The sequence below is a fragment of the Sciurus carolinensis genome, chromosome 4 (genome assembly GCF_902686445.1).
Source record: "Sciurus carolinensis chromosome 4, mSciCar1.2, whole genome shotgun sequence".
NCBI lineage: Eukaryota > Metazoa > Chordata > Mammalia > Rodentia > Sciuridae > Sciurus > Sciurus carolinensis.
In genome coordinates this window covers 31,055,256-31,082,039 of record NC_062216.1, presented here as the reverse complement: position 1 = coordinate 31,082,039, position 26,784 = coordinate 31,055,256, and the positions used below count along the sequence as shown (strand labels likewise).

At 36.5% G+C, this 26,784-nt stretch overlaps 1 protein-coding gene across 1 annotated transcript; it reads left to right on the top strand.

The window, feature by feature from the left end:
- The first annotated feature begins 1,539 nt into the window (after positions 1–1,539).
- Aga (aspartylglucosaminidase) lies at positions 1,540–13,541 on the top strand. Its single transcript, XM_047547879.1, has 9 exons — positions 1,540–1,751; positions 3,937–4,090; positions 4,678–4,790; positions 5,731–5,843; positions 7,648–7,759; positions 8,973–9,048; positions 10,288–10,395; positions 11,068–11,201; positions 12,642–13,541. Exons 1-9 carry the CDS (start codon positions 1,625–1,627, stop codon positions 12,740–12,742), a joined length of 1,038 nt encoding a protein of 345 aa, XP_047403835.1. The 5' UTR covers positions 1,540–1,624; the 3' UTR covers positions 12,743–13,541.
- The last annotated feature ends 13,243 nt before the right edge of the window (positions 13,542–26,784 follow it).

The following is a 26,784-nucleotide window of genomic DNA, read 5'->3' as shown; positions in this document are numbered from 1 at the left end:
ACAAAAAAAGACACCAAATAAGGTAGAGTCCTTTGAAATTGAATATTATTTTAAACAGAATGTCCATGGGAGAGTTGACCTACTGAGTTATTGTTTTTTTTTTTCCAGATATTCCCAGTACAATATAATTTAGTTGTTTTCCTCCAACCAGTAAGTGAAGTAAAATTCTCTGATAGGATTTTGAATTCAAGTAAAGAGAATTTTGGAGAAGAAAGAACAGAGAGAGTTAAAAGTTTTCCAGCTCCAAGTACCTTAAGGACTATGAACAGACCAGAGACAATAGTGGGTACTGAGACCAATTTTAAATATATTGTATTTTTCAATTTTTGCTGGAGGTTCCTAGTTCCTTACGTTGTATAAACAACACTCAGCTAGGATGCTAAGGAAAATTTGGAAGACAATTTTTTTGTTTGTTTGTTTCTCATGCTGTTTCATTCATCTTTTACATTTCCCCAGGTATTAGCCTATGCTCATTACTCTGGCAAAAATGGCTGCTCCTGCTTCAAAATCCCATAGAAGGAATTTCCTTTAATTACACCTAACTTTTTAATAGCAGTTCCCTGCGTTGGGACAATTCTTCTAGGCATCTTACGCTGTTTAAGTTATGTATTCAGTTTCCTAGTAATAAGAGCCTTGAAGATTTTGTAAGCCTCACAACTCCTATCTAGTCTGAATAGATTTATAGATGCTCTTTAAAATTACTTCTGTTCCTTTGGCTACACGGGCAAGGATTCCAGAGTCCTAAAGGGATTTTTTGTCCATGCTTTCATATCTGTGCAGCAACCGAAATATCAGAAAGAACAGCCTCTACCATGCATGTAAAGTCTCCATTCGTCTTTCTGTTCAAACATTTATTTAATACTTAATGGTGCCAGGCAAAAAGGTAAAAATACGTTCAACAAAGAATGGGAGGTAGACTTCTTGCCTGGAGGCATAGGTGCACTTCAGTGGGCTATGTAGAAGATAAATTTCTATTTCCCCAGATTGTCCTTTTCTTCCAGCTCAGGGATCTGTAATGAGAGGACGTCCTACAAAAAGCGGTGGTAGGAAAACTGAACACGTGAAGGACGGGTAGAAAATAACTAAAATGAATTTGATCCTAAGAACACTTCACCCATACTCAATAACCATTCCAGTTCCCTGAGGAATCCTGAGTACATTTTAGACTAGGCAAACTTCAACTTACACTTTTAACAAAGAAGATCAAGAAGTAGAAAAAATAAAAATAAACAGTACACAGCATTTCCCCAAAGTTCCTAAGGACATGCAAACCAGAGTTGCATGATTACATACATTTCCAATATGAAGCTCAATCTACATTAACATCAGAGAAAGAAGCAATTTGGTTGACTATTAAAAGTTTATGTGGCGGCATATCACTTAAAAAGAAGCACCTCAGGAGGAATGAACTCAGCAGCTCCTGTAAGGCAGACTTCTAACGCAATCCCCGAGAAGGCCGCATCTCGCGAGAGCTGAGGGAGCGCGGCCCTCGCGGAAGGGAGTGGGCGTGGCCGCCAGGTGGGCGGGGTCCTGGGGATCACGAGTCCGGGAGCTCTGACTGTCCGGTCTGCGCCGGTCGCTTGCCTCGGGACTTATTTCGCGCTGTACTGCTTAGCGTGCAACTATGGCGCGGAAGTCGAATTTGCCTCTGTTTCTCGTGCCGCTCCTGCTCGGCCGGACCCTAGTGTGCGGCTCCAACACTCTGCCCCTGGTCCTCAACACTTGGCCTTTTAAGAGTGCAACCGAAGCAGGTGCGAGGCGCCGGCCGGGGATGGGTGTTTGTGCTGCAAGAGCTCGTGGGGGGCTCGGGAGGATCGACTGGCTGGCCCTTGTGCAGCCTCTGGGGCAGGCAAGCGCCAGACTGGCCAGGCCTTCCGCAGCCCTTCCTGCGTCGCTGCGTCTTTTGCAATTGACCTTTACTCCATCCTCCTCCAAAGCTGCAGTTTAAGTCCTTGTCATTTAGGATCGCTCCCTGTGTTGGCCCCCTGCACTAATATACACTGCATCCTCCTGCTGACCTGCTGACATTTCGAGTCTTTCAGCTTTTACTTTTCCAGTGGAACTTAGGCTGGTTTTTGCCTGATGCCTAGTCTTTGCCAAGCTACCGTCTGTCTACCTCTTCACATCCCCTTTTTTACACCCCCCAACCATGTTTCTTCAGTACCCTGGATTCTTAATTTCCAAACTTGTTTTCCCCAAACATAGCATATTCTTTTCCCGCTTAATTTTTTTTTTTGTTTTTGTTTTGGTTTTGTTTTGTTTTTTAATTGTAACACGCTGACATCCTGTCTCTGTCACCAAGATTGGAAGGTTCCAGCCTTGGCTGTACATTAAAATTGTCTGAGGAGCTTGTCAACAATCATTGTGCTTGAGCCCCACCTCCTGGGATTTTGATTTAACTGCTCGAACCAGGTCATCTGCTTTAAAACACACACACACACACACACACACACACACAACTCCCTAGGTGATTTTCCCTGGCAGTCAGGGAGGGTTGAGAACTACAAAACTATGGTATCACCTCTTCTAAGAAGCTTCCCTGACTAATGTCCTTCTGCTTAATCTGAATCAGATTTCCATCTTCCGCTGTGATATTATCCTGTATATACCAATCTCATGGCATTTTCGCATCGTATTATATTTCTTTCTTTAGTTTCAAGACATGCTACCACAGGAGTAGTTTCATACCCTTCCTACCCCATCTAATGTATTAACTTTCCGGTGGCAAAATTGGGTCCAGAATTTGAAGGAGGTAAATCGGTATGTTATAGACAGGGCATAGGAATCAGAGAACATAAGGAATCAGATTGTGAGAAAGATATTTATAGCAACAGTGAGACCCGAAGAAGCCCAGCAACCTGGTCAGGCGGCAGTTTATGTAAGTTGCCTATACTGAACAGGGAAACTTCTCAGAATATACTGTCAAGCCTGCAGGTCCATTAGTGACTATTATTTAAAGTGCTTACTGACAGTACCTTCTGTTCAAGGAATTCTGGGGTTTTTTTTTTTTTTGGGTAAAATGTTCAAGGAAGACCTTCCCTATACATGTACAGGGGTTCACAGAACAAGCACAATGCTAAACGTGTGGCCACCCTCACCAAAGTAGCTACTTTTAAAACCAGGCTTTGCTACATACTCACTGTGACCTTAAAAAAATTTCTTAAATCTATGGCTTAGTTTCCTCTGTTAAAATGAGGAACTGCACAGTACTACCTCAAAAACTGTTATGAAAACTATATGAACTAATATATGTGAAGCCTGTCTTGTAACTTTTGGTATGTTGTTAGAATTTATTGAGACTTTCTATAATAGGTGTTACCTAAAACAAAGGTCTTAATTATGAATATTTTAATGCAGAAGAAATTTGTGAGGTGATGATTTAATAGATAGTTTAACTGCCTTTGGATTGTTTCAATTTTACCTTTAAAAATAAAGGAGAGGGCCCGGCACCCTGGTGCACACCTATAATCCCAGCAACCCTGGAGGCTGAGGCAGTAGGATTGCCAGTTCAAACCCAGCCTCACCAACTTACGAAGTCCCAAAGCAACTCAGGAAGACCCTGTCTCTAATAAAATATAAAAAAGGGCCTGGGGATGTGGCTTGTTGTTTAAGCACCCCTGGGTTCAATAAAAAAAAAAAAAAAGGATAGGAGAATTCTGCTTTTCTTAGAAGAAATAGATATTAAAAAGGGAAAAAACAAAACAAAACAAAAAATACTCACATTGTAGCAGTACCCAAAGTCTTTGAATTCTTCATAGTAACTACTGATATAATTTTGTCTCTGACTCATTCGTACACTTGATAATTTGCTAACATTTCAGATTAACTTAGTGTAAATGGGGAAAAATTAAAATAGGAATTCTCTCTCTCTTTTTTTTGTATTTGGCACCAGAAAAAATATATATATAAACAAGCATTATTTGGTTTGATTAACAGCTTGGCAGACATTAGCATCTGGAGGTTCTGCCCTTGATGCTGTCGAGAATGGCTGTGCTATGTGTGAGAGAGAACAATGTGACGGCTCAGTAGGCTTTGGAGGAAGTCCTGATGAACTTGGGGAAACCACGCTGGATGCCATGATCATGGATGGGTAAGAGTGCCTTGCAGAGAGATTGCTTCTCTGTGTCTGTGCTTCATGTTAAGATACATTTAGAATTGTAGTTTCTCCTAAGAGCAAGATGGGAGAGGGTGTGAGTTTTGTCACAGGTCAGAACCACTAACTTACTGTATTTGGCATTTCCAAACACAAGGAGTTCCCTCTTGATTAATTAAAAGTGAAAAAAAGTCATTCTAATAATATCAATAACACATGAAGAGAGATCTTCTCCAATAACAGGGAGAATCCCAGACTACAAAAATAATGCCTCTCACTGTATAAACCATCATTCACCTGACATTTACAAATACTGTGGTTGGTTTGACCCGAAACCTTAAAGCCTCTTTCCGAAGCCATATTTAAGAATTTCAGTGCTGTTGGATATATGGTAAACTGATTTTCTATTTTTTCCTTAATTCTGACCTTGTAGGAATCTATGAACTTCATGAAAGTGCTTTTTGCTTTTGTGTTTAAGATGATGTATGCTACAAAACATCATTGCTTGAAGAGTAGCAATATTTTAAAATCTATGAACCTATGAAAATGCCTTAATACATATTACTACATTTTTTTTCTCACAGCACTACCATGAATGTAGGAGCAGTAGGAGATCTTAGACGAATTAAAAATGCTATTGGTGTGGCACGGAAAGTACTAGAACATACGACGCACACGCTTTTGGCAGGAGAGTCAGGTACTTTTTAACTATACCAAAATTCTTTCTACTCTTTGTCTTTAGTCATCCCTGTGAAAAATAGGACTCAGAAATCCAAAGAGAAAAGACCTCAGTTCAAATTCCAGCTCTTTTACTTAATATCTGTGTAACTATATAGGTAACTTAATTTCTAACCCTCACTTTATTTGTCTTTTAAGATAGGATTTTTTACAAAATAGTTTATTACCTACAGATGAGTAAATGCTAGATTGAAATAGTATTCACCATCAGTTTGATTTTTTTCCCCATATTACATTTTCATGCATGCATTATTAACCTAGGGATCATTATTAACATAAGAAGACAGGACTGGAAGGAGTGTGCTATGTCAACATGACTTACTTGAACACTTTCCAAACCGTATATTAGAAATCATCCAGTGGTCTATAAACAAAAATTATTTTTAATGATATGTTTATCTAGCAACTTCTGTAGGTTTCCTTCAGTTTGGTTGTAAGTACAAAATCGCAAGCTACCTAACAAACAAAAGGATCTGTTACTCATGCATTGGAATACAGTGGTACCTTTGCTTCCACGAAGTTTACACCCTGGGCATTATACCTGGTCAAAGCAGCAAGAGTCCTTATTGGTGAGAAGTATGCCCTTTTTTTTGTAAGGTGGAAGGAAGAAGGGAGATGACAGAGGTGAGGTAGCAAAGAATTCTGTTATGACACACACCTCAGGGGACTCAAGCAGATCAACGTTAAGAAGAATATATGGAAGTTGAAGATCTAGAAATTGATTTCCTTAAAGCTGTTCATGTCTGAAAACTCTTTGAAAATCTTTGTATACCCCTCTGGATGTTTTTGTGCTTTGTGTACCCCATGTAAGAGTCAGCTGACCCAGAATGCCTCTAGCACATATATTTTGCTTGAAAGTGGACACTTGGCTAATTTATACTTTTCTTCCTAATCTCCAGCCACCAAGTTTGCTGAAAGTATGGGGTTTATCAATGAGGATTTATCTACCAATGCTTCTCGAGCTCTTCATTCAGATTGGCTTGCTCAAAATTGCCAGCCAAATAATTGGAGAGTATGTATACATATTCAATTTCAAAAAGTAAATTCCTTGAAAATATTAAATTATTTCCTTTCACTTCTCTCTTGCCTGCCTATTGCTGAGGATGCTGCTTAGCATCCTGGCTGCATGTTACAGCTGGAGATTTAAGTTGCCTCTCTGGGCATTGATGTTAGCAAAACCTCCCTTAGCAGGCTCTGGTTCACATCCAGGGTGAAAAACTACAGGTCTCTGGCAATTGTTTGCAGACTGGAAAAGTTCTGGGAATTGGAGTTGCCCTCATCAGAGATTTTCTGCTTATATTTTCTTGGAATAAAGGTTAAAAGGCAAAGTTTGGAAAACCTAAGACTAAAATATTTCCTAGATCTTATCTGTGTGAAGTATATCTAGCATCTTCACATTACCTCATTTAAAGATTTATGCCATTAGGTGTCTTGTTTGTTACTAATGGAATGATTTGTGTTAATGGGACTTTTAGCATTTATCAGTTTGCCTTTGCCATACAGATTCCTTCTTTGATTATCTTATGGTCTCATCTTTTTTTTTCCCTAATTGCTAATTACCATGATGTCTCTGGGATTAACCCTGGAAAGAGATAATTGATAAAAGAGAATAGGGGAGGTACCTAGTACACAAATGTATAATGTGTACAGATTGAACATCCCTAGTCCAGAAATCTGAAATTCAAAACTCTGCTGTGGTTCCAAAACTGGAAAACTGCATACCTCATGTGTTGCAGTCAAAATGCAGGTGCACTAAAAGTACCTTATGACATCATCTTCAGGCCACTTGTATACAATGTATATGAAAGATAAATGAATTGTTTGTTTTGACTTGAGTCCCACCCCATGATAATCTCATTATATACCTGCAAATATTCCAAAATCCAAGACAATTTAAAATCCAAAACACCTCTCCTTTCAAGAATGTCAGATAAGGGATCATCAACCTGTAGTAGGTTCTTCTTTTGTTTTTTTGTTTTATTTATTTATTTTTGTGACAGTAGGATCAGACCCATCAGGTGTTCTACCACTGACCTATATAACTAGCCCTTTGTATTTTTTTAAGTTTGAGACAACCTCACTGCAGCTGGCTTCAAACTTGAGATCCTACTAGCTCATCATCTTAAGCCACTGGGATTACAGGGGTGTACCACCTCTCCCAGCTAGGTTCTTATTTTAATACCAGTACATATATACAATCTAAATTTATAAATTTGGATGATATTTTTGTACCTTTAAGATTTAAAAGGAGATCTGAGCTCAGTGGTAGAGCACTTGCCTAGCATGTGTGAGGCACTGGGTTCGATTCTCAGCACTACATTAAAATAAAAGGTCCATCGACAACTAAAAAAATATATTTAAAAAAAAGAGCACTTAGAGCAAATTTACATAAGTCTAGCTTTGGAGGAAGAAAAAGTGGTTTGCAAACATATTTTGTTTTAAAGTTCAAATTTCTTATTTAGCCAGGAAACAAATTCTGAAATTAAGAGCACATTGTGTTGTACTGTATTTCATTGGATTAATATATAATTTAAAAAACTTTATATCTGCCATAGTGCTTAGAATTATAGCAAATAAAGACATAATTCAGGGACCTGTTCCATGTATTATAGATATCTAACCCATATTATGTAATTCTGAGACTAGCATGGGAATTTTGTAAGTTTATATATTCATCAGTTTTCACATAAGGCTTCGCTAATCTTTAAGCTTTGCATTACCATATGTTTCTTACCAGTGTTTGGTAATTATACATAACTGCTTGACAATTTCTAAGATACCCTTTCTAAAAAATAAAACTTAAATTTTATTTACAGAATGTTATACCAGATCCTTCAAAATACTGTGGACCCTACAAACCACCTAGTATCTTAAAGCAGGAGCATCCTACCTATGATACAGGAGATGATCATGGTCATGATACTATTGGTAATTTGCCTTTTATACAGTTTTCATGATTAAAAGTTAATTACCTTCTTCATCCCTGTTCATGTACCAGAAGTTGCTTTTGGCAAGTAAGTGCCTCTCTCTCATTTTTTCTCTTTCATATGTATATAAATAAGAGATTTTATATGTACATGTATATATTTATATATATATGTATGATATATATGTATAAAACCTTGTTGTAGCATCTGCATACAGTTTGTTAAATTGCTTGTACACCCCCACAATCAAATATGACTGTTCATCTTGATTTTTAATTCAATGATAGTTTTTTTATATTGTTTAATTTTTTTGTTTTTTTTTTTTTTTTTTGGTGGTAGTACTGGGGACTGAACCCAGATATGCTCTACCACTGAGCTACTACCCACACATCCTGGCCTTTTTATTTTTATTTTGAGATAGCGTCTCACTAACTTCTAACTTCCTAGTCTGGCCTCAAACTTGCAGTCCTCCTCAGCCTCTCGAATTGCTGGGATAGGCATGTGACACTGTGCCTGGCTATTGTTTGCTATATTAAAGTGGCCTTAAATAATTTTTTCCAAGTTTTAGTATGAACTTTTTTCTACTAGTCCATTTCAGTGATTTTATTTGGAATTGCCTTTGAAAAAGAATGGAAAGTAACTCACCAATTTGAAGAGTGAGGATATGGGATGTCTATCAAATTATGTTATGAAGTCAGGTCACTACAGTGCATAAATTATACAACTGATATAAGTTTCACTATCCACAAACTTTCCCTTTACTTCTCCCTGAAGTTAATAAGAGCATATTTATATTATTTTTCTAGTTGGAGGCTGTGAAAACACAGTAAAGTACATAGGCTAGTGACTTATAAACAACTGAAATGTATTTTTCACAGTTTTGGAGGCTGGAAATCCAAAATCTGGGTATGGGAGGATCTGGTGTCTGGTGAGGGCCCATTTCCTAGCTCATGGGTGATGCCTTCTTCATATCCTCATGCAGTAGAAGGAGCTAGCCAGCTCTCTGGGCCTCTTTATTAAGGGTAGTAGTCTCATTTGTTAGTGCTATGCCTTTATGACTTAATCACCTCCCAGAAGCCCCCTCACTAAATTCATCACTTTGTGGACCAAATTTTGGGGGATCAAACATCCAGACCAAGAATTTACCAATTGCTCAATTGTTTGGTTATATTTGAGGTAAGTTTGAGGTACTGACAACTTTTTTGTACTTCTAGGCATGGTTGTAATCCATAAGACGGGACGTACTGCTGCTGGTACATCTACAAATGGTATAAAATTCAAAATACCTGGGTTAGTGTTTTCATAAGAACAGAACTCTCAAATATACATATAATGTAAAGCAGTATATCCTAGGTGCTGTGGAGGATAGTGCAACCAAGTATAGCTCTAGCCTCACAGCTGAGACAGGTAAATGTGAAAGAAAACACATTACTATCTGCTAAGTGCCAAAGGAGGAGTCACAGCCAGTGTTTTAGAGTTCAAGGGTGGCAGAGAGGTTTTCGGTTTAAGATGAGTAGTTAGGAACTCCAGTAAGGTGATGTGAGCTAGGAACTGAGCCTATAACCACAGAAAGGAAAGGAGATAGGCCCTGGCAGATGCAAAGTAATGATACTTTAGATTCAGGGCTTCTGCTGGCTGAAAGAGATTGTCAGTGTGTGTTGAGGTGAAAGGTAAGAATGCAAAGGAAGACTGAAGCCATATCCCAAGGAGTCTTATGTCTGTTTAAGGAGTTATAAATTTTATTTTGAAATGGTAGAAAAGGATTAAAGATTTATTACAGGAAAAACTTTGGCAAGAGTTTGGCACATTATGTAGGAAATAAGAATAGATGTTAGGTAAGGAAAATCAATTTTGAACCTTTTAAAATTATCCAGAAATTTGATGATAAAGAGTGGTAATAATAGACAAGTCACTGTTGATCTATAAATATCTTCTCAGCATATAACTAGCTGATTACAAATTTTTTAATTTTTTAAATCAACAAGTAAAGCATTTATGATATGTCATGAAGTTTTCATATATGTATACATACATACACAGACACAGTGAAGTAGCTAAATCAGGTGACTAAACTTATATTTACCTGATTATTTATATTTACATGATTATTTTTTGTGATTACAACTTAAAATCTGCTGTCAGCAATTTTCATATAGACAATAATAAAGGTATTATTACTGTAATCATCATGAATAGATCGCATGAAGTTATTCCTCCTAACTGAAATCTTTGTGTCCTTTGACCGATGTCTCTCGTGTCCCCCGACTCCCTGGTATCTAGCAACACCATTTTCAACAGTTCTATAAGTTCAACTTTTTTATACTCCACATCTGATAATAAATTCTTACATATATATATATAACCTAAGTTGAAAAACTAACAAAAACCTTTTCTCTTAGTTGCAAAGAATTTAGTTAAAACAATAATCAGTAGTTATGTGGAAATATCCCCTATTTTGGAAACCATTCATAATATAATTTATTTTACACTTGATTTCCTATCCTAAATTCTTATACTGTGTGCTCACAGTCGCATAGGAGACTCACCAATACCTGGAGCTGGGGCCTATGCTGATGATACTGCAGGGGCAGCTGCAGCCACTGGGAATGGTGACATATTGATGCGTTTTCTGCCAAGGTGTGTCTTCTTACTTTGTGAATTTGAGAGATCTTTAGAGGGGATATGTTCTCTGTCAAGATTGAAAATAATTTTTTTATTGTGTAATCTGAATTTTTGTGCTCAAGATCTTTTTAGAACTTTGTATACAAACTTTTTGCCTATCATTTAGTTAATGGTCATTCAGATTAAGTAATCATAGTTCCATGAAATACAATAGTACTTCTCACCTTACTTCACAGATAATATTTATGATCTATTCAAATGCAAGACCACTAGGTCAAGGAGCTGTGATAATTGATGAAAGTAGGAAGCATAGTCCCTATGTACTGTTAATTATTAAAATTTCACATTTCATACATGTACAGTATTTTCTCCTTTAATTGTAGCACCTTTTTAAAATTAACCTCTATTCACTGTGATTTCTGCTGTATTACTAATTGACAGTAACTCAGCCAAAACCGAAAATAGTCCTTTTCTGAAACTAATGGTGAATGACTTGAATAGATGATATTATATCCAGATTTCCTTACCTTGAGGTTGATGCTTTAGTCAGTGTTAGCTACTCCCGATCATTTATATGTATTCTGTCAAAAGTGACAGTTTTGGTGCTTTTAAATTCCTAATTTAGAGTTACCCAATTTGGAGTTGGCATTTATTCTGTGATACTGAAGTTCTCTCTGTTTAAATCAGCTACCAAGCTGTAGAATATATGAGTAGAGGAGAAGATCCAACCATAGCTTGCCAAAAAGTGATTTCAAGAATTCAGAAGTATTTTCCAAAATTCTTTGGGGCTGTTATATGTGCCAATGTAACTGGAAGTTACGGTAAGTTGAATTTGAATTTTGATTTATGCAAACTTTCAAATGTTTATTAAACATACCCTTTTAAATAATGTACTATGGAATACACTATATTCAGTAGAAAAGGGGACTATGTTGAGTAGACTCTGGGTAAATGTTCATTGATAATCTTTCAAGACCCATAAAGTGTTAAAATATACCTAAAACCCTTTTTGGCTGACTACTGGTAGTTATTTATGATCTGTTCTTTGGTTATAAGTTCTTATCTTCCACATGTGTCCTAAAGGGAGTTCAGCTTTAGCATCAGTACATGTTAAGATGTGCTGATTTAGTCCAAAGCTTTTACTAATTAGAGGTAGGTAGGGATAAATTATTTCCTGTACTTCTTTTCTACTCATTTACTTAAATGTTTCAGCCATTTAGATCTTCTTGAGGCTCCAGAGAACAAAATGTATTACTAATTAGTAAACCAAAGAAGTTAGCAGAATTATTTTTGCACTGTTTGAGGCATGTCTTTTGCTTCATTTACTTTCTGTATGAGCCTATCACAGTTTCAAAGCATTTTAAGATCAACCACTGCTGATTCTCATTAGTGAATTTTCAGATGGGGAAGATATACAGCTTACTGATCAATACGACTTATTAGGTTAGACTGCTTATTATTTTCTTTGATCTTTTACTTCCCACACGTCTGTATTTGAAAAACTTATTTGAGGAATTCCTTATTCTTTTTTAAGTACTAAGATACAAAAGTCAGTAAGATATGGGGGAGGGAAGGTTTTATGTATGAAATAAGTCAGTTTCATCGATTCCCTCTTAAGAAATAAACTGTAGAAGGCTCACAGTTGGATTTAATAGGATGGAAAATGCTAATTATATAATTGTAGATGAATTTAAAATGACTAGTACCTTACATTTGAAGTAATGGGAGTAGAAGGGACATGTCCCCCAGTGGCTTTTAAGCAGAAGATGAACTCAAGACAAAAAGCATCTTGTCAAATAACTCTTCTTTCTATGAGATTAAAAAAGTAGGAAAAAAAAAAAAAAAACAAGCAATGGTGTTATGTGTGTGGGGGGATGTTAATGGATGAATAATAGGAATGTTCTAGTAGCTATGGAAATAAAATTTTTGGAGGATGCACCTGAATAATTTCTTATAAGAAAGCAACATGAAAACAGTAAAATACTAGAAACAACAACATGTATATACAACAATCAGCAGATTTTCTGAAGCTCAAGGGGATTCTTCCCTACCACCTCTTTTCTTTCTCTTTCTCTCTCTCTCTCTCTCTCTCTCTCTCTCTCTCTCTCATGACTACTCAGTACTAAGGAGTGTTCTTCTTTGTGGCTTTATCATACATAGGTATAAAATAGCCAGTGTCCAGGCAAATAGCAATATCTCTGTTGGTTATAAATATATGAATCCTGTATTTAACCTCACAACTTTCTCTTTTTTGACCCAAGGTGCTGCTTGCAATAAACTTCCAACATTTACTCAGTTTAGTTTCATGGTTTATAATTCTCTAAAAAATCAACCAACTGAGGAAAAAGTTGACTGCATCTAATCCATCTTTTTTGTCACTATCTGTACTTGAAGAAGAAAGAAACAAAAGCAAAAGGTTATGATCATCATGCAGTGGTTCTCGTGTATTTTAAGATTCTTGTATAAAATAAGCACAAAAATAAATTTATTCTGAAGTGGCACTTTCTATATCTGAAATTTTCATATTATCAATTTTTATTTAAGCTTTGTATACCCCCTAAAAATTAATATCCATATGTGTGTTGTATATATTTAAAATGTAAATGATATTTGATATTCTGATTGATGTTGCAAGAAATTGCTACTTTGGGGATTTGTTTTCACAGAGATGTACTAAATCCAAATCATCTGTATTTGAGTACTTCAGATAATTAAATTACACAAGCCTCTTAGACCTTTCTCAAAGAAAGAGTAACACTAAGAGGTGGCATATTCACCCTGGTTGAATTTCAGTTTGTTATGTTCAATATGACATACCTCTTACCACTGATTATTAATTTTACCTAGCGTTCCTAATAGCTTGAAGCAGGAAGAATGCTATTAATATAGGTGCTTTTTATTTTGCACATATTAGAAAATATGGTCCTTCTTCTGATAAACCATATTGATTTTGTTAGGATTACTCTCTGATGGACCTCTGAATGTAGGAAAGTTCTCGAGCCACAAAAATCTCTGATCTTTAAGCTACTGGTATTCAGTATTGATCATGTCTTTTGCAAATCATTAGGGGCATTTGATTTGTACTGTAATTTTACTAATGTCTCCTGCAGAGATGGGGGTTACAATTAGAAATAAGTCAATAAATGTGTTTTCTGGCTTGGTATTATTTTCCTAACTTCTGAACTATCTCTGACAAGTACGTGGAAGTGTGTGTCTGCTTTCTCAGCAACATCCTTTTTTTTTCCCCCCTCAGTATCAGGATTGAATCCCAGGCAATTTACCACTGAGCCACATCCCAGCCCTTTTTACTTTTTGAGACAGATTTAACTAAGTTGCTTAGGGCCTCACTAAATTGCTGAGACTGGCCTTAAGATCCTCCTGCCTCAGCCTCCCAAGCAGCTGGAACTACAGGCATACACCACTGCACCCAGCTCTCAGTATCACCTTTTTCCTTTCAAATGATTCTCTTTAAAATCAGGACTCATTAATAAAACTATATATACAGTATTTTCCTCAAAATTCAGTATTCTGCACCCATTTTGGTGTTGACTGTCTGTCATAATTTAGGGTAGAAAACTGTAATGTTAGCAGGGCTGGGTAGGGCATACACCCATAATCCCAGCAGCTTGGGAGGCTGAGGCAGGATGATGGTGAGTTCAAAGCCAGCCTCAGCAACTCAGCAAGGCCTTAAGCAACTCAGCAAGACCTTGTCTCTAAATAAAATACAAAAAAGAGCTGGGGATGTGGCTCCGTGGTTAAGTGCCCTGGGTTCAGTCCCAGTACAAAATAAAGTTGTAAAGTTGAGAGTGACATAGATCACTTGTTCTCAGGCTTTGCTATGTTCAAGACTGACTGGGGAACCTCTTTAAAATCCTCTGCTCTCTCCCACTAAATCAGATTCTCCACAAATGAGGACTCAAGGTCTAGATTTAGCAACAACTTATGGTAGTCTGAAAGCTAATGAGACAGTTCTGAAGATTCACACTCAATAAAGCAAAAGAGGAAACCTCAACTTTCAAGGGTTCCCAGGCAGGATACAAACTTGCTTAAATCTGATACGAGGCCTTGGAACAGGGACAAGAAACCAGATTTAAACTTGCAATATATTTATTTTAAGATGATACTCCTGTTTTGCATATTTCCATTAATAAGTTAGGCAGTCTTTTACCACCAGAAAAAGGAGAGTAAAGCTTAAAGTATTCATGGCCTGTCACTCCTCAGCAAATTGGGAGTTCAACTGACAAAAATCAACCTACATATGTTTGTAAATGATGCTTTCTCTTTTATTCACACCCCTCCTGATGAAAATAACATCCCTATATATCTAAAGTAGAAAGATAAATGGAATTAGCTTTGGAAACACATTTTTAAAGTGCTGTTTGAATAAGATATTATTTAAATACTGCATATGTGTTATCCTTTCTTTTGAGAAGATAAAATTATCCCTAGTGAAGACATTTACAAAGGGAACTCACATCTTTGATGATGTTTGCATACCAGTGTTCACTGGGGTTGCAGGGAGGTCACGTAGGAAACAGTGAGATGGCACAGTCAGCAAAGGATTTATGAGCCAGTCATAGATGGAACTCAACTGTTTCCCTAAGACTTAGGAAAAGCAAGAGAGTAACTTGGAAAGGGAATCCTAGAAAATTTAATCATGGTCTTAACTTTTCCTGGCAGACAGTAATTGTTTTGCTCCACATATCCTGGCCATGGTGTTGTTACAGATTCACAGCTGTTACGTAGCATAGGGTAAAGGTAAGGGATACAGTTCAGAACTTTTGCCCCATTCTGCCTTTTTTCAACCCTATCAGAAATGTGCATTTGCCTGCTACCTAGGTGAAGTTACCTTGTCTTAATCCTATATGTGGATTAAGCAACTTTCCTAATCGATTCTGAAAACATTAATATTGTCACTTAGATTCTTCTTTTTGACATTTTTATTCTCACTACTTCTCTGTTCTCAGAGTAGAGAAAAGCTTTTTGGACCCAGATCTTTCATTTAACATAACCAGCACAGGAGTTGGCAGGCTTAAATTTGAGCATTATCTTAACCCATTTTAACAGCAACACTTAGAAAAAAGGAAGTGATTTTGATATCAGCAGTATCAAAATGTCTTGATTATTATCCCAGAGGCTGCACTTCACTTGAGTGGTTTTTATTTTTAGCACAATAAACAAAAAGGAAAATGTTAACCAGAGTATGTAATAAAGATTTTGCTAATTTTGTGTTCTTTGTTACTCACTTTGATTAATCTGTGGAACAAATTTTTTAAATTGTTTCACTTCCTTTGAAGGGGGCAGAAATGATTTCCTGTGTGTTCTCAATTCTACTAGCTACAGTATATGCTGGAAGCCTTGAATTACCTTCAACAAACATTCTCAACTCTGCCTACCTGGCATATTGTAGGTTTTGGTCTTCTTGGTCCCAGTGCAGTCATGTGATTTTCTGGTAATGAGTGTTAGGCAAAAGTGGAGTGTGAGACCTTCCCAGGCTTACTTTTCTTTTCACGCATAACAACATGATAGTTGCTGCCCCCATCAACCTGTGTCCTTGAATGACCATAATACCCCATGACAGTACAATTCACATGTATTGGGATTCGATATAGACTACCCATGTATAAAATACACTTGAATGGTTAAAAAGTTTTATGCAAATTATTAAACTAATGATAAGCAAAAATCTTTAAAGGTCAAAAGGAATTTTTTTTACAAATAGACATCTAGAGAGATTGATAGGAAATTAATCAAGAATTTTAAAGATATTACTGGATGACAATACTTTTATGGTTTTGAAAAGAAGCATACATTCTGATTCAACTGTATAAGACTGGAAAAGGCAAAGCTCTGGAGACAAAGATCAGTGACTGCAAGAGGCTAATGGAGAGTGAGAAATAAATAGACAAAGCACTGGCTATTTTTAGGGCAGTGAAATTATGGTCCTGCAACAGCATCAGCATATTAGTATGAACAATGAATAGAACAAGAAAGAAATACTGGATGCATGTCAGTATACATCTATCCAAACCTATAGGAAGTACAACACTGAGAGTGAACTCTAATGTAAATTATGGATTATAGGTGATGCACCACAGCAGGTACATCAATTGTAACATATGTGCCACTCTGATACGGTACATTGATGGTAAGGGGACCATGAATTTGGGTGAGAGGGTGTAGAGGAAATCTCTACCTTCCTCAGATTTTGTTGTGAGCCTAAAGATGCTCCTAAAAGAATAATACAGTATGAGCTGAGCACAGTAGTGCACACCTGTAATCCCAGTGGCTCAAGAGGCTGAGGCAGGACAATCATAAGTTCAAAGCCAGCCTCAGCAACCTAGCAAGGCTCTAAAGTAACTTAGCAAGATCCTTCTCAAAAAATAAAAACAGGATGTGATTCAGTGGTTAAGCACACCTGAGTTCAATCCCTGGTGCCAAAAAGAAAGAAAAAACACTTAAAAAGAAAAAGGCACATATTACATAGACTATTTTTCATAATGTGGGAGGGAAGTTCAAGTATTAAAGGTCTTAATCCGAGTATGTGCTACAGTATTATATAATAATAGAAGCCAGCATTGATTTAGCACTGGACACTGAACTCTTCTACATGAACTTTCTTATTTAGTTACACCAAAGCCAACGAGGAAGGTAATACTAGTATCCTTGGTTTAGATATTTTATGCATAGTAGTTATATTCACTTCAGGCACACAATACTGGCTTTTGTTCAAGGCTACTTATATATCTATTTACACATATGTGTATACATGTATATATATAGTTGGTTGTTGGTAAAACATTGTAGACCTGCAGGAGATAAAAGATAAGAATGAAAATAATTGTTTCACAAGTTCAGAACCTAAGGAATGGTTTAACAAAGACCAAGAAAGATAATCTTTATGAGATTTTCTTGTAAATAGTTCACACAAGGAATTTTGAGTTAATTATAAAATTTCCAAAAGTTTCCTTATCCCAAATACCATATAAAACACCTAAATGTTAGCTGCACATATTTGAATAAAATATTCAAATATTAACTATATAATTCAAATTTTAACAAGTTACACTTAAAATGCTGCATACCAAATAATAAATATTTCAATTGACATTTCCTCCCTTTATTCAAAGTATTCTTAGTAGAGCTTTATTCTTATAAAATACTGACTTGAAGTTGTTAGAAATATACATGTATGCTATACACATGGAAGTAAAAACATCTGTTTTTACTATATGAAGTGATTTGGTTTGGGAAGGTAAATAATAGGTATAATGTATTTTTAAATGATATATTATGCACATATACTTTCATAGCCCATAATTATTAATTGTTGAACTTCTTTATAAAGTCTCATTAATTCTGATGCTTGGTGATTGAATTTTGAACATAATTGGACTCAGTATCTCTTACAGTGTAATTAAATTCATTGGAATAAAAATTTCTGGTGACATAAATATATAAAATTGATGCTTACTATGAAGATAAACTAAGACCTATTCATGTCACTTTGCTGGTCAATTTTGTGTTAAGGTTCCTGTTTTAGTCAACTTTTTGCTGCTGTGACTAAATGATCTGCCCAGCACAAATATAGAGGAGGAAAGTTTATTTGAGGGCTCACAGTTTCAGAGGTCTTAGTTCACAAAAGGCTGGCTCCACTCCTCCTCGGGGCTCAATGTGAGGCTGAACATCATGGCAGGACGGAAGCAGAGAGAGAGTCTTTACGCTCCAGATACAAAATATATACCCCAAAGCCCCGACCCAATTCCCACCTCCTGCAGCCACATCCTAGCTCTTCAATTAATCCCATGAGGGACTAATTCACTTATTGGATTAAGACTCTTACAACCCAATCATTTCTCTACTCAACCTTCCTGCATTGTCTCACACTTGAGCTTTTGGGCCACACCATAACAGTTCCTAAACCTTTAAAAAAAAAAAAACTTCTAAAAGAGCATATTTTAAATTTTTATTTTTTTGAGTATTAAACTTCATGTGTTACTCAGTATATTTTCAACTGCTACAAAGTTAGAAAGATGACAATGAGGTCCACAAAAACAAGAATTGTTTGTGATTAATACATGCTATATGATAAATCTTTTGCTATATGATAAATGTTTTCTTGTACTACCCAAGGTCAGATAATAAAGAAGTGTTATATTTCAGTATTTGAAGAAAGCAAACCCACTTGAAGGATAAAGTGTTTGCTACATTCAGAAGGGATATAATGGAACTTAAAACTGCTGTGATCAACCTATTTGCTTCTGAATTAAAGAGAAAGGAAGCTATTTATAGTTCTAATGCATGGACAGTGCACTAAAGAATTGTTCAAACTGATTTAAACTTGTGACCTTTCCATGCAGTGCATTAGATGTATTTGCTCATTTATTTTCTTTAATTAAAATCTGATTTCTGTAATGTGGATGGTGACATATAATATTTATAAGAAAATCAAAGTAAATGTAGAAAAACAAAGTTCCTTCTAATTGCTAATGATCTATCTCTATTTCTTTCTAGCTTGTGCAAAAGCCTTGAGCACCATAAATGTCAAAATACTTCTTTTCCATTCCTAAATAAAACCAACATTATTTGTCTCCCTTTCTTGTTCTGTTCATTGTAATTAAGCTGATTCAAAATAACCAAAGAAAAGTTCAGAACAAAAGAAACATTAGATGCTCCAAGCTCATTCAATTTAGTTCAAATGAGGCTAAAGCAATGCTGTGCCCACTTTTCCCGGCAAAACCAATCGCTAAGTGTTAAAAGCTTGAAATCAGTCCTGATGGCTGTATTTACACTGCGCATGTCAGCAAGCACTATGTACTAGGGCTTATTTTCCCCCAAAGAGACACAATCTTTTAGATTTTGAGATAATATGGCATAAACACACACACATTATCTTAGAGGAAATCTGAAACTTGATTACTTGAGTTCAAACCCTGGCGCTCTCAGATATTAGTTATGTGACCTTGAGCAGTTAACTGATTTCCTTGTGCCTCATTTTCCATAAAGTGATAATGTTGATAAGATACCTGAGGCTACAGGTCTGATGTTGGTGTCCTTCCCGCTCCCCATCCCAGGTTCACATGTGGAGCCTAACACCCAGTGGGATAGTAGTAAGAGGTGGGGCCTTTGGGTAGTGATTAAATCATGAGGGCTCTACTCATGAATGTGATCAGTGCAGTTATGAAAGAGGCTCTAGCAAACTCCCACTTGAGGACATATTGAAAGCACCACCTTCTGGGCGCCCTGATGCACACCTGTAAGGGATTTGGCTCCTGGGTTCAAGAAAACAAAAGAAAGGAAGGAAGGAAGAAAAGAAGGAGCCACCTATGGAACACAGCAAGCCTTCACCAGAAATCAGATCTACAGGTGCCTTGATCTTGGACTTTCTAACCTCCAGAACTGTGAACAATGAATTTCTATTATTTGTAATTATCCAGTCTAAAGTATTCTGTTAAACAGCCCAAATAGATTAAGACATCTACCTTTTAGGATTGTGTAGGAAAGTTGCCAAAAGAATTTAGAACAGTGTCTGGCACATAGAAGGTACTCAGCAAATGTAAGCTAATATTATTTAGACTAAAGCAAGACAATCAGAACCAATAACCTTTAAGTTACTGTATCTGATATATCATGTACTTTTGTAGCCACCATTTATAGCACACTGAGCTCTTCTGTCAATTCACTACATTATGCCCAAAACTGCAAACAGGGAAGCTAAGCTCTAACATCCAACCTCTTGTGCTAATTCAGATCTCCCCTTATATAAAATTACTTTCTTTTTTTCTTTTTCTTTCATTTTTTTTTTACAGACTGCATTTTGATTAATTGTGCACAAATGGGGTACAGCTTTTCATTTCTATGGTTGTGCACGATGTAGATTCATACTATTCGTGTAATCATACATGTTCATGGGGTAATGATGTCTGTCTCATTCCACCATTTTTCATACACCCCCTCCCTCTCATTTTCCTCTATGTAATCTAAAGTTCCTCCATGCTTCTCTTTCTTTATTAAAAAAAAAATTGGTAGTTGTAGATGGACAGCATGCCTTTACTGTATTCATTTATTTTTATGTGGGGCTAAGGATCGAACCCAGTGCCTCAAACATGCCAGGCAAGAGCTCTGCCACTGAGCTACAGCCCCAGCTCCTTCATTACTTCTTAATCACAGTGTGTTATGCAAAGAGTGCCTTCTCACAACCCTCTTAATGTTTAATATCCTTTCAGGAGCTTGCAGGCTGTGTGGATCTTTTCTCCCTCTAGTTCCTTAAAATTATTTAAAAAGAAAGAAGAATTTAAATAAAACAAACCCATGACATCAAAGGATATGCAAAGAGGTCAGTGAAGGACTTCAAAGAAAAGCTTTGAAAGATAGAAGAAAGGTGCCAAAAAAAGGAAAGTGAGGGAGATTACATCCTGGCAATTATAAAACTGGAAAAATTAAGAAATCAGAAATATCAGTAATGATACAGGAAACTAGAGATTAAGAAGAAGAAAAAAAAAATCATAACCCCCCCTCCTTTCCCTAGATTTGCTTCATTTTATAAAAGGTATTTAAGTGGATACAGCCTAACCCGTGTCTTACCTAGCCAGATGTTGGCATTGGAAAGGAACTACTGCTTGGCATTATTTAATAAAAACCATTTTAATTATTTTTTTTTAGCTGGACACAATATCTCTATTTACTTTTAAGTGGTGCTGAGGGTCAAACTCAGTGCCTCACATGTGCTAGGCAAGCACTCTACCACTGAGCCACAATCTCAGCCCAAATAAAACCCTTTAATAGTTCACTGCCAACCCATATTCAACAGAACATTAAGTCAAATTACACAAGTCAATTAGAAATTCTATGGGAAACAAAATGGAGGGTAAGAAATTATCTGGTATTCTGTATTTGAAGAGCAGGACAAACGAAAACACAAATATCTGATTATCCAGAATTGCATGAAGATCCTCCACTCCTCTCCAATCCCTGGAGGATCCCAAATATTCTCAGAGGAAGCAATGCCTCAAATGAATATTCAAGCATGATTGTTTGCTGAGATCCTACCTAACTATAGAAGAGTTTAGACTGGACTAACCTTTCTTAATTAATTAGAATCCCTAATAGTTTGGCTTAGAAATGAACTTACTCTACTGTTTTAGTCAGATTTTTCATTGCAGTGACTGAAAGATCTGACCAGAATAATTTTAGGGAAGGAAAATTTTATGTGGGGGCTCACAGTTTCAGAGGTCTCAATCTTCAGTCAGGGGGTCCCATTCCTCAGGGCTCAAATTGAGGCTGAACATCATGGCAGATTGTGTGACCGAAGAAAGCAGTTCACATGATGATCAGAAGCAGAGAGAGAAGCTCCACTCTCCAAATACAAAATACATACCCCATAGCCAGACCCCCAATGAAAGACTTCCTCCGGACGCACCCCACCTGCCTCCAGTTACCACTCAGTTAATCCCACCAGGGATTAATTCACTGATTGTGTTAAGGCTGTAACCCAATCATTTCTCCTCCAAACCTTCTTGCATTGTCTCACACGTGAGCTTCTGGGGGACAGAAAGCATATCTAAACCATAACATCTGCCTTGGCAATCTTGGCAGAAGAGGCCTCTGTTGGTTGAGGCCTTTGCTGACTTCACATCACAGCTCAGAACTTTTTCCACCCTTGTCTTTTCATAGGTGTGAGCACAAGAGCACATTCCAGCAAATGTCCTGCATACAAATTTTTGACTCAAAGTCTGCCTCCCAGATTCCCACCTGCAGTAATAGAATGTATTCCAGTGTAGAGTCCCTAGATGCATTCTGAGCTTATTCAATATATACAACTACTACTGGAATGAGAAGGGTATGAAATGAATAACTCTAGTTGTTCCTCTTGAACTTTGGGCAGTTAAGACTGGTAAACCTCAGTTTTCTGATCTATAAATGAAGTGAGATACATGCACATGAATATTATTCAGTCCTAAAAGGAAGGAAATTCTGACACAGGCTACAGTATGGCTGAACCTTAAGGAAATTATGGTAAGATATTAAAGGAGTCACACACACACACACACACACACACACACACACAAAGAAGTACTATATGATACAGTACTTAGAGGTACCTAAAATAGTCAAATTCATAGAGACAGAAATAAATGGGTGGTTACCTGGAACTGGGGAGAGGAGACAATAGGGAGTTAATGAGTGTGCAGGTTTCATTAAGATAATAATTTAATAATAATAATGATTAAGGCGGTAAATTTTATGTATTTTACCAGGAGGGAGTGGAAAGAGGGAGAGAAAAGACGATTATTTTGTAATGATCTCCAAAGTCTTCTTCACCTTTGAATAGGTCCCCATAGATATCACTTTCTCCCTTTTATCATGTATTGATACTGAACTGCCTGTTGTTTATTACAATATCTCTAGTTCCTAGAAATTCCAGGTTTATAGATTCATTTCTACTCAGTTTCATAACTAGTCAGCTCTTAAAAGGGTGTATAGACCATCAGGCCAAATGAAGTCCTCATAAGAGTCATTCACGTAGTTACTTCAGCATAACAAATACCTGAATATAAAATGCTTAATTATTACCCTGATTCTGACTAAAAGAGTTTGGGCAAAGAAGTTTATTCCAACAATATCAAAATGCAGGGTTTCTACACAAGCCTCTGGGGCAGAGGTCACAATCTGCCAGTCCTCTGATCAAAATTATCTTCATATATATTTTGTTTGTTAGTGCAATGTTCAAAATATTTGAATATGTTGCAAATGTTCAAAAAATGTAATGAAAAGAAAATTGTCTTCTTTTATCACTCCTTTTCAACATTGTACCAGAAGTCCTAACTAATGCCATAGGCAAAAGAAGGAAATAAATGGTATATAGATTAGGATGGAAGAGAAAAAAAAAAAAACCGAATCATAAATAGTATATAGATTGGGAAGGAAGAAATAAAAACTATCTTCATGGATGAAATGAATATTATCTGTGTAGAAAGTCTGAAATAATCAACACGAAAAATCTAGTAGAACAAATAAACAGTTACAGCAAGAGAGCACCATTCAAGAATAATATACGAAGTCAATCATTTTCTTATATATCAGCAATGAACAAATGAAATTTGAAACTAAAAACAAAAACCACTTACATTGACAACCAAATATAATGAAATGCTTAGGTACAAACCTGACAAAAATATGTACAATATTTATATGAGGAAAAGAACAAAACTATGATGAAGGGAATAAAAGACCTAAATAAATGGAGAAATATTCTGTGTTCATAGATAAGAAGACACAATACTGTCAAGATGACAGTTCTTCTTAACTTACTGTACAGATTCAATGCAAAACAATTCAAATTTCCAGCAAGGTATTTTGTACATATTGATAATTCTAAAATTTATATGGAGAGGCAAAAGACCAAAACAACTAACACAATATTGAAGAACAAAGCTGTAAAACTGACTCTATTGAACTTCAAGACTTACAATAAAGAATGGTGATCAAAATATTAAAGTATGAAAAATAGTGGAATGAGGCAGACATCATTACCTACGTACATGTATGATTACATGAATGGTATTAATCTACATTGTGCACAACCATAGAAATGAAATAATGTACTCCATTTGTACACAATGAGTCAAAATACAGTCTGTAAAAAAACTATTGTAGTATTGGTTGAACAGACAAATAGATCAATGGAATAGAGAGTGCAGAAATAGAATACTTAACTAGCAACAACTGGTCTTTGACAAAGGACCAAAGACAATACAATGGAGAAAAAAATGGTCTTTTCAACAAATGGCACTGAACAAACTGGACATCCAAAAATTAGAATCAAGTCACAGAACTTCCACGCTTCACAATAAAAAAAAAAAAAACCCACAAAATAAATAATATACCTACATTTGTTTTTAATTTTTTAAAATTACTTTTTAAAATTTTTGTCTCCTTTTTTATACATATATATTTATTTTGTTTTCTTTTTTATTGGTTCTTTTTAGTTATAACTGACAGACACTTTGACATAATTATAAAAGCATGGAATATATCTGGTTCTAATATAGTCCCCAGTACCTCTTCTTCCTCTTCCCTCCTACCACCCCCTGCTCCATTCCCTCTATTGATTTTTCAGTCATTTTTTAAAATGCAAAACTATAAAATTATGTAACTCCTAGAAAATGTAAAGGATCTGGGTTTGGCAATGAGTTTTACATAGAAAACCTAAGGTAAGAACCATGATTAAAGTAACTGAGCCAGGACTGGGGTTGTGGCTCAGTGGTAGAACACTCACCTAGCACATGTGAGGGCCTGGGTTCAATCCTCAGCACCACATAAAAATAAAATAAGGGTATTGTGTACACCTACAACATAGTAATTGAAGTTCTGTGAAATAGACTATCACGAGAATGAGAACCACAACTGGAAAAAATATTTGCAAAAGACATCTGATAAAGAACTTTCATCCAAATTATACAGAGAACTCTGACAACTCAGTAGTAAGAAAACAAACAATATTTTAAAATAAGCAACAGGCCTGAACAGACACCTAACTTAAAAAGATACACAAGCAAGCATATCAAAAGATGCAGCACATCATAAATCATTAGGAAATTCAAATTAAAACAACACTGAGATATTACTATACATCTATTAAAATGACCAAAACCAAGAACACTGACAATATCAAATGCTCTGGAGGATGTGGAACAAGGAAGAATTTTTATTCATTGCTGGGGAGAATGCAGAATGCACATGCAAAATGAAATACAAAATGGAAGACGATTTGGAAGTTCCTCACAAAACTAAACACGCTCTTATCATGTGATGCAATCACATTCTTAGGCATTTTGCTACATGGGCTGAAAACTTATATAAACACAGAAATCTTCACCCAGATGCTTACAATGACTCTATCCATAATTATCACAACTTGGAAGCAACCAAGATTTTCTTCAGTAAATGAGTAGATAATAAACCTTTGTACACCCAGACAATGAACTATTGTTCAGTGGTGAAAAGAAATGAGCTTTCAAGCCATGAGAAGATGTGGAGGAACCTTAGATGCATATTACTAAGTGAAAGAAGAAAATCTGTAAGGGTTATAGGCTTGTAATTCCAACCATATGACATTCTGAGAAAGCAAAACTATGGAACCAGTAAAATGATTGGTGGTTGTCAGAAGTTAATGTGGGGATGGGGAGAGGTGAATATGCACAACAGGGGGGCAGTGAAACTATTTTACTCTATGATAGAACAGTGGCAGATAAATGTCATGAGATGTTGTTATTGGAGATGGGGGTCCACTGAGAGTGAGGACAAACGATGTCTCCCAGTAAACAGACATCAGAGACCAGACTCAGAAGGCACAGATCGAATTTTACTTAGGATTGTACAAGACATATATAGGCACATTATCCAATCGAGTTAAGACGCTTGTTAAAACATAGCAGAAACAACCTATAGGTAAGCTATATGTCATACTAATGTAAATAAAGTATCCCTAAGTGATTCTGTCCGGCAACAAGTCTGAGACAAAGGACTGGGGGAAAGACAAGCTCCAGCACACAGCATGAGGCAAGGCAACACAGGCGAACCCATATCACAACTTGCTGTGATGCCTGTTGAGTGAGGCTTTCCCTCAGCTTGTAGCTCAGCCTCAGTAATTGCAAAGGCCTACAATCCATGATGAGTCTTTACCATTTCCTCAGTTTCTCCATCCAGACTGTTTGGTTTATTTAGACCATGGTGTCAGCAACTGCTGACAAATAAACTTAAGGAATGTTTCCTACAATGAGACATTTGTCAAAATGTAAACAGCAAGAGGGAATCGAAGTATAAACTACCAACTTTGGGTGATGATGACAGGTCATTGTAGCTTCCTAGATTGGAACAAATGTACCACTTTGGTGTGGGATGTTCATAGCAGGGAAGGCTAGGGAGGGAGCACTGGAGGTATTTGAGAACTCTGTATTCCTGTCCAATTTTGTTGTGAACCTAAACACTGCTCTAAATTATTGCCTACTAAAAAGAAAAGGAAACAGTTTACCACTTCTCTGAAAACCTGGAAGATCAGTCACCATTACAATGACACTTCCCATGATGGCACTCATCAGGAGCTGTGTAGGAGCTGCTCTCTTGGGATATACACAAGCTCTCAAGTTGGTCAGAACTCTGCCAAGCATGCTTTATTTCTTCACATTTCTTGCCTGGCCATGGTCATTTGAGTCTGTGTCCCCTGCTGTGGAGGAACTGTAATGACTTCATTCTCTCACTTGTTTGTGCATCCTACTTTGAGATATAACATTTCAGCTACAGTACACAGATGGAGTGCTAACTGGAAGTCAGAACATAGGTTCACAGTGGTGGCGACTCCAGACTTTCAAATAAAAGAGAGAGACTGCAATTCAGTTACAAAAA

Bases quoted from the DNA above. Each gene is read 5' to 3' on its own strand.
- Aga (XM_047547879.1), top strand. From the start codon at position 1,625: ATGGCGCGGAAGTCGAATTTGCCTCTGTTTCTCGTGCCGCTCCTGCTC. The intron at 5,844-7,647 runs GTATGTATACAT...TTTTATTTACAG, and splicing joins GCCAGCCAAATAATTGGAGA to AATGTTATACCAGATCCTTC. The intron at 9,049-10,287 runs GTTAGTGTTTTC...GTGTGCTCACAG, and splicing joins ATAAAATTCAAAATACCTGG to TCGCATAGGAGACTCACCAA.